General features: G+C 35.6%; 3 protein-coding genes across 4 annotated transcripts in view; all 3 read left to right on the top strand.

Annotated features, from left to right (window-relative positions):
* LOC141381647 (uncharacterized) overlaps window positions 1–13,206 on the top strand; it is a 751,802-nt gene that overhangs the window by 235,329 nt on the left and 503,267 nt on the right. The window lies entirely within an intron of this gene.
* The window catches only part of LOC108183687 (uncharacterized), a 119,518-nt gene that overhangs the window by 26,815 nt on the left and 79,497 nt on the right, over window positions 1–13,206 (top strand). The gene's annotated exons all lie outside the window — the stretch shown is intronic.
* Window positions 5,586–13,206, top strand: part of si:dkey-261o4.8 — a 38,902-nt gene continuing 31,281 nt past the window's right edge. The window contains exons 1-7 of one of the 2 annotated variants that reach the window (XM_088649629.1): window positions 5,586–5,666; window positions 6,463–6,513; window positions 6,687–6,794; window positions 8,641–8,748; window positions 8,885–8,939; window positions 9,827–10,022; window positions 10,118–11,885. In XM_088649629.1, the coding sequence (XP_088505755.1) occupies window positions 6,470–6,513; window positions 6,687–6,794; window positions 8,641–8,748; window positions 8,885–8,939; window positions 9,827–10,022; window positions 10,118–11,885 (2,279 nt within the window). In that variant the 5' untranslated portion in view covers window positions 5,586–5,666; window positions 6,463–6,469. The remainder of the gene's footprint in view (window positions 5,667–6,462; window positions 6,514–6,686; window positions 6,795–8,640; window positions 8,749–8,884; window positions 8,940–9,826; window positions 10,023–10,117; window positions 11,886–13,206) is intronic. The other variant, NM_001444234.1, reaches the window with a different exon arrangement.

Here is a 13,206-nt window from a genome sequence, read left to right as displayed (position 1 = left end):
CAAAGGTAGATACGTTACTCTGTGTGACAAGGAGGCAAATCAGCTTCTAACGCTGAGAGGGTTATTTTACCTTTATCTAACTCTAGAATTTTAACACTTTACTCTGAATTACCACAACATTTGAAATTTAACACCAATGAATTTGCTGTGTGGGATGCAGCTAAAGCTTTATTACGAGGCAGATTCAGCATCTGCTGAACGTGACGTGTGTGTCTGCCGAACATGTCGTCTGCCACATTACTGTTCCGCTGCTTAAACATGATGTCTGCGTCTGCTTCAAGGGTTTGCAGCACATTGCATACACTTATTCCTGCTTTATTATACCTATTCATTCTCTATCAGTGTTTTCACTTCTCCTCAGTTATGTTTCATTTGCAATTAAGTGCTTTTTACCTTTCTTATTTATAGCTTTTTGGTATGCCATATATGGTTATACCTATATTGCTTCTTTTATTGTGGTTACAGCTCACTGGTGTGTCTACAGTTTTGCAGCAGTGTGTGTGCACACCTGATGGCTGTGTTTGACCTATATTTCATGTGTGTGCTCATTTGAAGGCCTTTGCTTCGAAATTGCAAGGAAATTCCATTATGAAAAATTTCTGTGTCAAAAGCATTCAAGTGTGTTTAGTGATTTGCAAATGACTGTGTGTAATTTGCAAAAAGTGTGAAGCTGACAATGTGCTTACAGTTGTGCAGATCTAGCCTTGTGTTTTGCTCCATGAGTGTATGGTTTTGCTAATTGTAGGAAAAGTTTAATTTTAGTGTGTTAGCAATCATGAGAAACTGTAACTGGGTATTAGGTATAAACTATTAAATTTATCTTCAATAAATTTTTACAGTAGTATAATTATTAGTTTTCAATAAATATGTTTTACAGGAGCTATAAATAAATAATCTTCAATAAATATGGAAGCCAATGTTGCAGTATGGAAGAGGAAGCATGGAGGGGAGGAAGATTGGTAAACAGGAGACAGGGCATGGTAATTTTTTATTTATATTGAAATGTACACATCACCAGAAAGCTGAATAAAACACTTTTTTTTTTTTACATTTGTTGTATGGTATTTGTTAGGATAGGGCAATATTTAGCTTTCAGTCTATCACTGTTTGGTGAATACAGTATGTTCATGTACTTTATAGCAATATCTCTGAAACAAACCAAACCCAGATTATATCAGTATTAGTCAGTTAGAAATTATACGAGTGTTTAAGATTGATTACCGCAGTGTGTAAATGAAGCAAACGGATTTATCTTGAATGAGGCGTGTGTGTTCTGTACGGAGTTAAAATTGTGTTTTGTTACAGTGTTGTAAAGTTTTGGATGAAGTGTTTCATTTTGCATAAGTTCTGATGTGTTCTGTTGTTTGTGTGTATGGATGTGGAAATTGTGTGTAGTGTTTTGACAAAATTAGCCTTCATTTCAAAATTGTGCTTGAGCAATCAAAAAAAAAAAAAACTGTAAATGAACAATGACTCACTTACAGTTTTTTTTTTTTTTACACAAAATTACTTGTACTTCAGACACAATGACTACAACATGTGACTGATGTACCAACCTCCAGAACCAATTCTGCCAAACTACAAGCTGCTTTACACTCAAATTGCAGATTTAAAACACTTTTTTCAAAACACTACACACAATTCTCTGCGTTTGGCACAATTTTCATGCAAAAAATCTCTTGTTTTAACAAGGAACACAGTCATTTACAATTGTAAAGTCAGTTGTCCTACTTTGTATACTAACTCATCACATGAGTAAACACCTGTCACAAAGATTTGCAATTTAGAAATCAGAGCTCATCTGGTTCATAACTGGTTCACTGCCCACCCATGTTTTTATTTGTTTATCTCCTTCCATATTCTCCATTATTTAATCCTATTGAAGATTTTTTTTTTCTGCTTGGGGATGGAAAGTGTGTATGACCGAAATCCACACAATTTACAGTTTTTCCCAATTGATTACACACATTTTCTGAAAGCATGCCTCATATTGTCAGAACTCTAGGGTGAAACCCTTCAATTCTCCTGCAAAATGAAACATTACATTCAAAACAATGTAATTTCTTTTCAACATGGTATTTTGTTTTTAAATGACGCACACAAACCATCACATCAATAGACATTTATAGGATCAGTTGAACACTGATGTGCTGAATGTAAAACACTATGACCACTTCTTCTCCATTCATCATAATGACTTACTGTCAGCCTTTTTCGTTCAGTGTTACACTAACTACAGACATACATAGGCCTACAGAAGTGCATCATAAAATATTTCAGAATATTGTTTTTATACAAAACACACTGTACCACTTATATTTTACTGTATTTACCCAACAAAAACAGTGTACAGTGTTCATCCCAACCAACACAAAGGTGCACATAATGTGGTCTACATACCATCAACAGAAGGATTTACAGAATACAGTTACAGTAAAAAAATAAATAAATAAAGTGTGGATTTCGGCATACACTTTCCATCCCCAAGCAGGAAAAAAAATCTTCAATGGGATTAAGGAATGGAGAATATGGAAGGAGATAAACAGCTAAAAAATAAAACATGGGTGGGCAGTAAACCAGTTATGAACCAGATGAGCTCTGATTTCTAAATTGCAAATCTGTGTGACAGGTGTTTACTCATGTGATGAGTTAGTATGCAAAGTAGGAAAACTGACTTTAGAATTGTGAATGACAGTGTGTTCCTTGTAAAAACAAGAGATTTTCTGCATGAAAATTGTGCCAAATGCAGAGAATTGTGTCTAGTGTTTTAAAAAAGTGTGTTTTAAACCTGCAATATGGGTGTAAAGCAGGAATTGTGCTTGTAGTTCAGCAGAATTGGTTCTGAAGGTTGGTGCATCAGTCACATGTTATTGTCATTGTGTCTGAAGTACAAGTAATTGTGTGTAAACAATTGGGAAAAACTGTAATAGTGACAATCTGCCACCTACTGGCGATTTTAGTTTTCAGTTTAGATTTGACAATTAAAGCACATTTTCATTTTTTTTATTTCAAATAACATTAGGCTATTCAACGTTTTAGGATTAAACATCACTGTTTGTGTTATTATTATGAAAGGTTCGGGTTTGGTTAATCTTAAGAAAATTTTATTACAATTTAAAATAATGCTTTTCTATTTTAATATACTTTAAGTTTGTTTATGTGATGCCAAGTTTAAGTTTTTGACACTATTATGTCGGATGATCCTTCAGTGTATTGTCAAAGTTGTGATGTTAAATGTTTTTCAATGATATTTTTACAGGATTGATTGATTAAATTCTGGCAAATTATTATTCAAAATATAAATACTATCAACGTAACATTATTGCTGAATAAAAATATAAATTTTCTTTCAAAAAAGAAAGAAAAAAAAAAGAATAATAAAATAAGTTATTTTTTCTATTCGTCAAGGAATCCTAATATTATGTTTTAAACGTAAAATGAAGAAGAAAGGTGCTTTAAAACAACACAATAATGGTTAATGTAATTTTCTATTTTTTCTAATATTTTACAGCAAAAGTATCAGATCTAACAGGCGATTGCAATCGACGAGTTGGTCATCACTGATATGCTGTAGGCTACATTAAACATGTAAAAAAAAACAAAAAACTCAATAAGACTGAAATGTAAAACAAATTTAAAAAGGATTTTACAAAACTGAACAACATGAATATATTAATAAACAACCTAAACTTTACCTCCGGAGACATTTGTTATTTTTGTTATACATTTTTTATATGTTTTAATGCTATCTTGAAAACAAATATCATTATGACTAGCTATTTTCCCGCATTTATCACAACATCCTGTCTCATGCTTCAACATATTCCCTACACACACACACACACACACACACACATATATATATATATATATATATATATATATATATATATATATATATATATATATATATATATATATATGTCACTGACTCTTGAGATAATTGGACAAAACATGTCCAGCAATTGTAAAAAGCTAAAAAATGAAAATATGTTCATTTTAAAAACATTATTAATAGAATATTTAGCACAATCATCCCCTCTGATTTAATTTGACTATTTATTATTTGTGGTTCAGTCATTCACAAGCATAAAAATGAATAAAAATGTTATTTAAATGATGAAGAATATCTTGATAAGTAAATATCAGTTTACCTCTGCACACTACATCAGTGTCTTCATGAATATATGACATGCATTCATTGTCTTTTATCAAAATATATATATACATACTCTTAATAAAGTAAATAAAGCCATTTTAAAATATTATATATAGATATTACCCATGTAATAATGTATTTTTATCAATGTTTTATTTTCGTAAAATAAATCAGAAACTATTATTAAATCACTGTTTCAGTTGTTATTAAACTAAACTATTCTGGTTCAAAGTTATCTCATGTTAACTGATTAAAATACTCTTGTTTATGGATCGTGAACCTTCATTATTACACTATTTGGAAAACACCACAATCACTAAAAACCCAATCTAAAAGTTTTTATCGTTCCTTGATTTCAATAAAGAGCTACTGTAAAGCTCAATTAAGATAATTAAGTTATCTGTATTTAATTTAAAAAGTCAATTTCAAACGTATAATCAAAAGAACAATTAAATGAATAAAAACAGCTAAGTTAGATACTTTTACTGATATTAATTAATCATTTGACACAACAAATACTTATCAACCCCGTCTTCCAGTTTCTGAGGAAAATTATTTACATTTTTATTGACCTTTTATCCTGAACTTTTTAGAAATTATGAATAAAAAGGGTATTAAACCATCTCTATTGTAAATGAGTGAATGAGTAAATGAGTCAATAAGCCATCAAAGCTGTCCTGTTCTTGTCTTAGGATAATTAAAAAAAAAAAAACATTTTGAACCATTTCAAATGCTGAATACTGTATCTATACAATGCACAGCATCAATAAATACACTGCCTTAAAAAAATAATATATATATATATATATATATATATATATATATATATATATATATATATATATATATATATATATAATATTTCTAACAGCAAATATAGACAAACAGATATTAAAAAATAGTTTAAAAACACCTTCAGAAATAGAGAGATAATACATGTACATTCAAGTTATGTGCTGCAAACAATAAATAAAAGACAAACTACAACATTGGAACTAAATGTAATACTGTTTAATGGTTTTCTTGATTTTCCTCTGGTTAAACATTATTCATTTGTGTGTGCTGTTTTTCTTTACTGTGATCTTCAGTTATTTTGTTCAGTTAGTTCAGTTTTGCCTTTGGTACTGACTAATCTATTGTATAAACACACTTATTAAATATTATTGAACAGTGTCCTATAGAAAATAATAATAATATAACAGAGAGATCTGTATGAGGTGTACTCATTTATATAGAATTCTCTAATCTTATTTTATAGGTTCAACATTGCTCTAAATATTCTTCAGAGACCTCTCAGATTTCATCTTAAATACCTTCTCTAAATCTTCCTTCAACACACTCGTCTTCAGGACACACCCACAGTCAGGAGAATCTCATGAATATTCATGTCAGTGGAGCCAATAATATTTCAGGATATACCTGTAGATCACACAGGTGTGTTTTAGTGAAGCGAGTGAAAGAGCTCAGATTGTGTTCCTGCTGCACAAGAGTGTCTGTACTTCTGCATGTGAGTTTAACACTTCTACATTACGCTGATTTGTGGAGATGATGAAGGGGATTTATATGTGTTAGTGTGATTTAAATGTCTGATCCTGAAGATCAAATCCTCAAACACCGATTAAACACTGAGTCAAACACGGTGATTTAAACACTGTGTCTAAAAGCTTTATTTTTAATCACTTTAAAGTGTTTGTGCTCTTCTATATCAGACTGACTCAATAGTGTCCAATAATTCAGCATTAAATATAACTCTAAACATTCAGAGTCACGACCTTCAGTTGAACAGGAAGAAAAGCTGCTGAAAAACAACAAGCTGACGATCCTTAAACAACACTGCATTTAACCTTTGACCGTCAGAGTAACTCATTAACCAAATAACCTCTTTAGTAGAGAGACATTTTATTACTCACTACATCAACAATTGGCTGAACCTGAACTTCTCTTGATAAACTCTATATAACATGCATTTACCTTAAATCAAATGTGAAACAGCTGAGATGTCAGATCAGGGTTAAACCAACTGCATTCATGTTTAAGGACTATATATATATATATATATATATATATATATATATATATATATATATATATATATATATATATATATATATATATATATATATATATATATATATATATATATATATATATATAATATATATATATATATATATATATATATATATATATATATATATATATATATATATATATATATATATATATTTATGTATGTATGTATGTATGTATGTATGTATGATTGTTTCCTGAAAGCTCTGCTAATGTCTGCATTGGTGTGTTAGCTGCAGTATGGCAGAGGAGCGAGTAAAGGACTCTCTCTCAGAGAAACACAGGTATTGACTCTGTTTTTACACCATTATTTTAACATGACAACAGACAGACCTTCAGTCAACTATTAGTTTGTGCTGAATTAAACTTAACAAATTCATATTTGTCTGATAAACTCTTGTAAAGGAGACTGAAGTTTGTCCTGCAGTTTATTCCTCTGGTGTGTTTGTGTGTTCAGTGTGAGATCAGGATCTCGTGTGTCCAGCTCTGTGTCTCTGAAGAGTGACTGGTCTAAAGGTGGCAATCTTCCAAACTTCAGTGAGAAAACACCCTCATCAGTCAAAAGGTATTTAGTGTTTTACATTACTGAACACACTTGGACTGTATTGAACATGTTATTGTGAACCAACAATCCAGAAAATAGAGTCATTAGTAAATGAATCAGTTGTTTGGATTAATCAAATCACTCAATGACTTTTGGTGAATTAAGACATTTACAGACACCTGGTGATGGTTTTAGTTTCTTATTCAGAGTATCTTTTAGACAGGCAAGGGGACAAAACAAGCAATCATTCATAATCAAGGGTAATCCACAAAGAGTAATCCAATATCCAGACAGCTCACAATAAACACAGAAGATTAAAACACAAACCAGCGAAACACGCACTGAGTGTACATGAACGAGTAACACACCACTAATCCACAAGAGTACTCCAGTAAAAAGAGCTGATGGCTAATTTTGGAGCGCTGCTTCATGAAGCTTCAATACCTTTACATTTATTTTGTTGTAAATCAGTGGATCAGAGCATTTGACAGATCTATTGACAGCTCAGTTTAGCCAGTTCTAGAAAATGTTTGGTCGTCCCACACATCTTCTATTAAAGGATTATGGGGCCACTGTGCTCTGAGGAACCTTCAGTGCAGCAGAAATGTTTCTGTAACCTTGGCCAGATCTGTGCCTTGCCACAATTCAGTCTCTGAGCTGTTCAGGCAGTTCCTCTGACCTCATAATTCTCATTGGCTCTGAGATGCATTGTGAGCTGTAAGCTCTTATATAGACAGGTGTGTGGCTTTAATCAAGTCCAATCAGTGTAATCAAACACAGCTGGACTCAACTGAAGGTGAAGAACCATCTCAAGGAGGATCAGAAGAAATGGACAGCAGCTGAGTTCACAACAAAGAGTCTGAACCATGTGATATTTCAGCTTTTCTGTTTTAATAAATCTGCAAAAACGTCTACAGGTCAGTGTTGTTCTGTCAGTATGGGCTGCTGTGTGGACATTAATGAGGAAACAATGAACTTAAATGATTTTAGCAAATGGCCGCAATAGAACAAAGAGTGGGTCTGAACACTTTCTGTACGCACTGTAAGTCTAATCTGTTTAACAGACCAGGGGCCTCATGTACAAAGACTTGCGTGGAAATCATACTAAAACATTGCGTACGCACAAAGCTGTAAATGTGCGTACGCAGAAAAAATTCAGATGTATGAAACACTGCATACGCCGAATCTCCCGCATATTCTTTTGTACATCCGAATGAACGTGAAACTGAGCGCAACATGCACGAGCACAAAACCCCTCCCTGCCTCCTCCCCCGTATGAATATGCTAATGACTCTACTTTGGCAAAACCCAACGAAAAAGCAATGTCAAAAGCAAGCAAAAAGAGAAACTTTGAACAGAACAGGCTACTGCTGCAAATTGCGCTTTAATGTTTAGCTGGTCAACTGTATGGTATGGAAACCTTATATACCTGCTAGATGAACCCGTCTCATTCAGCTGCCATTGCAAGGCTCAGACACTTTGTAGAGTGCAATTTAACACAACTGCCTCAAGGAGTCGCCAATGGAAATAAAACAGACACGCACAAAAATGTGCGTACGCCATCCATAAAGCTGCGGTGGAGCTGCGCACATTCCTACGTTTAGTTCATCATTAGTAAATCCAAACGTGAGCGATTCTGAGCGTGAAACCTGGGGTACGCAAAGCTTTTGTGTGTACGCAGCGTTGATACATGAGGCCCCTGATCAGCCAGACCTTGAGCTAAAAGTTACTTTGTGCTAGTTTTGTGCAGGGTGTGAAATGTTTTTTGTTTTTCCAGTGATTTTGTTTTCTGTAAGTCTTAATACACCTTTAAAGGAGACTAAAGTATCTCCTGCAGTTTATTCCTCTGGTGTGTTTGTGTGTTCAGTGTGAGATCAGGATCATGTGAGTCCAGCTCTGTGTCTCTGAAGAGTGACTGGTCAATGGATCGTCCTCCACCAGACCTCAGAGAGAAAACACCATCATCTGCCCGAAGGTATTTTGTGTTTTACATTATTGATCACACATGGATTGTTTCAGGCATATTATTGTGAACCAACAATTCAGTAAAGATAATTATTTCTGAATGAATCAGTTTTGTGAATGACTCAATGACTTTGACTCATTTACAGACACCTAGTGGCAGATTTAGTTTCTTATTCAGACAATCTCCAGTGGATCTTCCAGGTATGAAAAACTCATTTTGATTTATATTTAAATTGTAAATATAACACACAAAATGTTTAATGGAAAAGATCCTGCTTCTGCAACACATTTATTGTTATTTGTCATGTAATTAAAGATGTTAAGAATTAAAAAGTATTTGTCAAGTGAGGAATAATTGACTGCAGTTCATTGAATTACTCGTGAATAGTTCACACACGTTACACATTTATTATGTATTATTTTCTAATAATTCAACAGACCAGAGTGGATTATTCTGCAAGTTTTATTAGATGTCTAAACAATGATAGCCAGACCAAAACAGGTAAATTTAAGCTGATAAACCTAAAAATCTACTAAACATCTGACTATAGTCCAGAACTAGACTAATCATCAAACACACAGATCAGACAGACTTCACACTGCTGCATATCTGATGACTATTCTAGTTTTGGGCTATTGGTAAGCATCTATTAGACTTCTTTTAAATCAAAATGTAATAATTGAAATATGTTTGCTGGAATGCTTATGTTCCCACAGCTAAAGCCGCCATGTTGTGTTCCAGACATTTGTGAGGTTTTTGTCCTCAAACTTCTTCTTTGTGTGAAACTAGTTTCTTACAGATCCAAAGCTTTCTGTGTGTTTTGGTGTGATTTTAGACTGTGAAGTTACTGGAATCATTCAGTGTAGAGATATGGAACTGTCATGTGCTCAAAACCTGCCAAATCTGCTTTAGCTGTGTTTTCTGAAAATAACAACACCTTACAAAGTTTATCAGCCAATCAGAATCAAGCGTTCATCGGACTCATATTATAATGTCTTTTTTCTTTATTGAGTAGTTTGTGGACGTACAACTGTATGTTAATGAATGTTTTATTTAAATATCGATCTTCTCTTTTCTTCAATCATAGAATCTTGAGATCAAAATGATCAGATTTCTGAAAAAACAACTGGAAAACTTTAGGAAAATCTTACAAGACAAAAACAGACAAGACTTTGTAAAGGAGTTTAATGAGAACAGAAGCATTATCACAGAAGCAGCTCTTGATCTCACACTCTTCTTCCTGAGAGAGATGAAGCAAGATCAAGCAGCTGATACTCTCCAGGGTAAGAGACTTATGACCATCTGTCAGACTGACACTTACTAATATAGCTGGAAAAGTCAAGACTAAAACTCTCTGTTTCTTTGCTCCTGTGTTTAGATGAGCTGTTCTTCATTAATCAGCTTAAATGTAGCCTGAAGAAAAAATATCAAAGTGTGTTTGAAGGAATTGCTCAGCAAGGAGACTCCACACTTCTGAATAACATCTACACAGATCTCTATATCACTCAGGGTGCGAGTGAACAGGTCAACACTGAACATGAGATCAGACAGATTGAAGCTGCTTCCAGACGTCATCAGTCACTAGAGATACAGGTTGAATGCAAAAATTTGTTTGAAGCAGCTGAACAAGACAAGCAGATCAGAACTGTCCTGACAAAAGGAGTTGCTGGCATCGGGAAATCAGTCTCTGTGCAAAAGTTTGTTCTGGATTGGGCTGAAGGGAAAGAAAATCAAGACATCAGCTTCATAGTTCCTCTTCCATTCAGAGAGATGAACTTAAAGGAGAAAGAAAGACAAAGTTTAAAAGACCTCATAACTCAGTTTTTCCCAGAGACTAAAGGACTGAACCTTACAAGAAGCACACGATTCAAAGTCCTGTTCATCCTTGATGGATTGGATGAATGTCGTCTTCCTCTGAACTTTGCTGGTAATGAGACGTGTCGTGATGTATCTTCAGCAGTCTCTCTGGATGTTCTCCTGACGAACCTCATCAAGGGAAATCTGCTTCCTTCTGCTCTCATCTGGATCACCAGCAGACCAGCAGCTGCCAGTAAGATTCCTGCTGACTGTATCGACCGGCTGACAGAGATACGAGGATTCAATGATGCCCAAAAGGAGGAGTACTTCAGAAAGAGACTCACAGATCAGAATCAGGCCGGAGAAATCATTGATCACATTAAACAGTCAAAGAGTCTCTTTATTATGTGCCACATCCCAGTCTTCTGCTGGATTTCAGCCACTGTTCTCCAGAACATACTGAAACTGAAACACAGGGCTCATGCTGAAACACTGCAGGAATCTCCCAAGACTCTGACACAGATGTACACACACTTTCTCCGCTTTCAGATCCAGCAGAGCAGAAGAAAGTATGATGGAGAAAACACAGCAGATGTCTCCTGGGATCCAAAGCTCATCCTTTCACTGGGGAAACTGGCCTTCCAGCAGCTAGAAAGAAACAATGTGATCTTCTATGAGAGCGATCTGACAGACTGTGGCATTGACGTCTATAAGGCATCGGTGTACTCAGGCATGTGTACCCAGATCTTTAAGGAGGAGACGGGGATCATTCTTGGTACCATGTACTGCTTTCTTCACTTGAGCATTCAGGAGTTCATTGCAGCCCTTTATCAACATCTGATTCTAGGCAATGACAAGACACAAGCAGAAAACAGCAGAGATGAGTCCATGATTGATTTGCTGAAGACTGCAGTGGACAAGGCTCTGGAAAGTGAGAATGGACATCTGGACCTTTACCTTCGCTTCCTTCTCGGTCTGTCACTCCAGTCCAATCGACAACTCTTACGAGGCCTGTTGACACAGCAGGATGACAGAGACCAGAGCAAAGAGGAAATAATTGCCCACATCAAGCAGAAACTTGAAGGGAATCTGTCTCCAGAGAGATCCATCAATCTGTTCTACTGTCTGAATGAACTGAACGACCAAACTCTGCTGAAAGAGATTCAGTCTCACCTCAGTAGAGGAAGTCTGTCATCTGCTGACCTTTCACCTGCCCAGTGGTCTGCTCTGGTCTTTGTGTTGTTGACCTCAGAGGAGGAGCTGGAGGAGTTTGAGCTTCAGAAATTCCAGAGATCAGACGAGTGTCTCATCAGACTATCAGCAGTCATCAAAACCTCCACAAGAGCTCTGTAAGTCAAAGTGCTTCTTTCTTTCATTATGAAATTTCTAACCCAGGCTAATTGTGTAAATGTAGCCCCACGGACGTTTCTGTGGACCGCGATTTACATCCCGGGAGGTACGTATTCGAGTGTTTTTTTTTTCGCGGATCCGCAAGAGGCCTCTTCCTCCTCCTCCTTCCCTAAACCCGAGCGACGATTCGCAAAAGCCGTGCAGAAAAAAAAAAAAAGCAAAAGCCCTCGTCTTCGATTTAAACCGCGTTTTCGGATCCCGCCGCGTTCTCGCCCTTATTTTTCGGATTCCGTTTTTTGTCTTTCCTGATTTCCGGAACTGCTGTTCCCCGGACTCGATCCCGGTCATCGTCCCCAAGGCCGGCTCCTCCTCCTCCGGGGCCTCCGCTCCACCGACGCAACGCTGTGAGCTGAGCGGACAAACTGGTTGCATCGGGAAAGCCCTCCACTCGGAGGCGAGCCGTTGGTCGGCGATCGCGAAGAGGAGGGGCGGAGCGGCGCCACACCGCCCCGCAGCGTTCGCTTGAAAAAAACGAAACGCTGCCTTACGTACCTCCGGCCACGTAAATCTCGGTCTCCTGAAACGTCCGCAGGGCTACATTTCCAGAATGAGCTTGGGTTGACATTTCCTGAAATCAAATAATGTAGTATATCATGGTAATGAACATGAACAATATTGATATTGCTGGCACTTGAAAATACATTGATAATTGTTTACTACTTATTATTTTAGTGTTTTTTCATAACATTCAGATTCATGTTTTGGCAGTTGTTGTTTAAGGGATAGTTTACCCAAAAGTTAATTGACAACTTTTTACTCGCCCTCGAGGGGTTATAAACCTTTCTAAAACTTTGTTTCTCCTATTAAAAATATGACTCTAGAAAGAAAACTTTAACCATTGTAGGTCTATGTAGGTCAATGGCTAATAGTTTTTAGCTATCAAAAAAAAAATTCTGTTAAGCAAAATAAAAAAAGATCATAAAGGTTTGGAACCACTTGAGAGTGATTAAATGTTTAGGAGAAATAGCTCTTAAGAAACAGCAAATAAGCCAGTAAACTACATTGTCTATTAGTGGAAATTGCACACAAGTCAGCTATAAAATGATACAGTACATTAAAAGTTCTTTCTGGTAAGAGTGAAATGATCACACTGATGTTTTCTCCATTCTGTCTATTTTGACTCATATTTATGCTGATAATTATAAGGTAACAATGACACAGACACACACTCATACACTATGGTCAGTTTTGTTCTCCCAATTCACCTATACCAAATGTCTTCACACTGTGGGGGAAACTGGAGCTGGGACTCAAACCAGC

The sequence above is a fragment of the Danio rerio genome, chromosome 4 (assembly GCF_052040795.2).
Source record: "Danio rerio strain M-AB ecotype USA chromosome 4, GRCz13ab, whole genome shotgun sequence".
Lineage (NCBI taxonomy): Eukaryota > Metazoa > Chordata > Actinopteri > Cypriniformes > Danionidae > Danio > Danio rerio.
The sequence above is the reverse complement of the archived record's forward strand: the minus strand, read 5'-3'. Positions and strand labels throughout refer to the sequence as shown.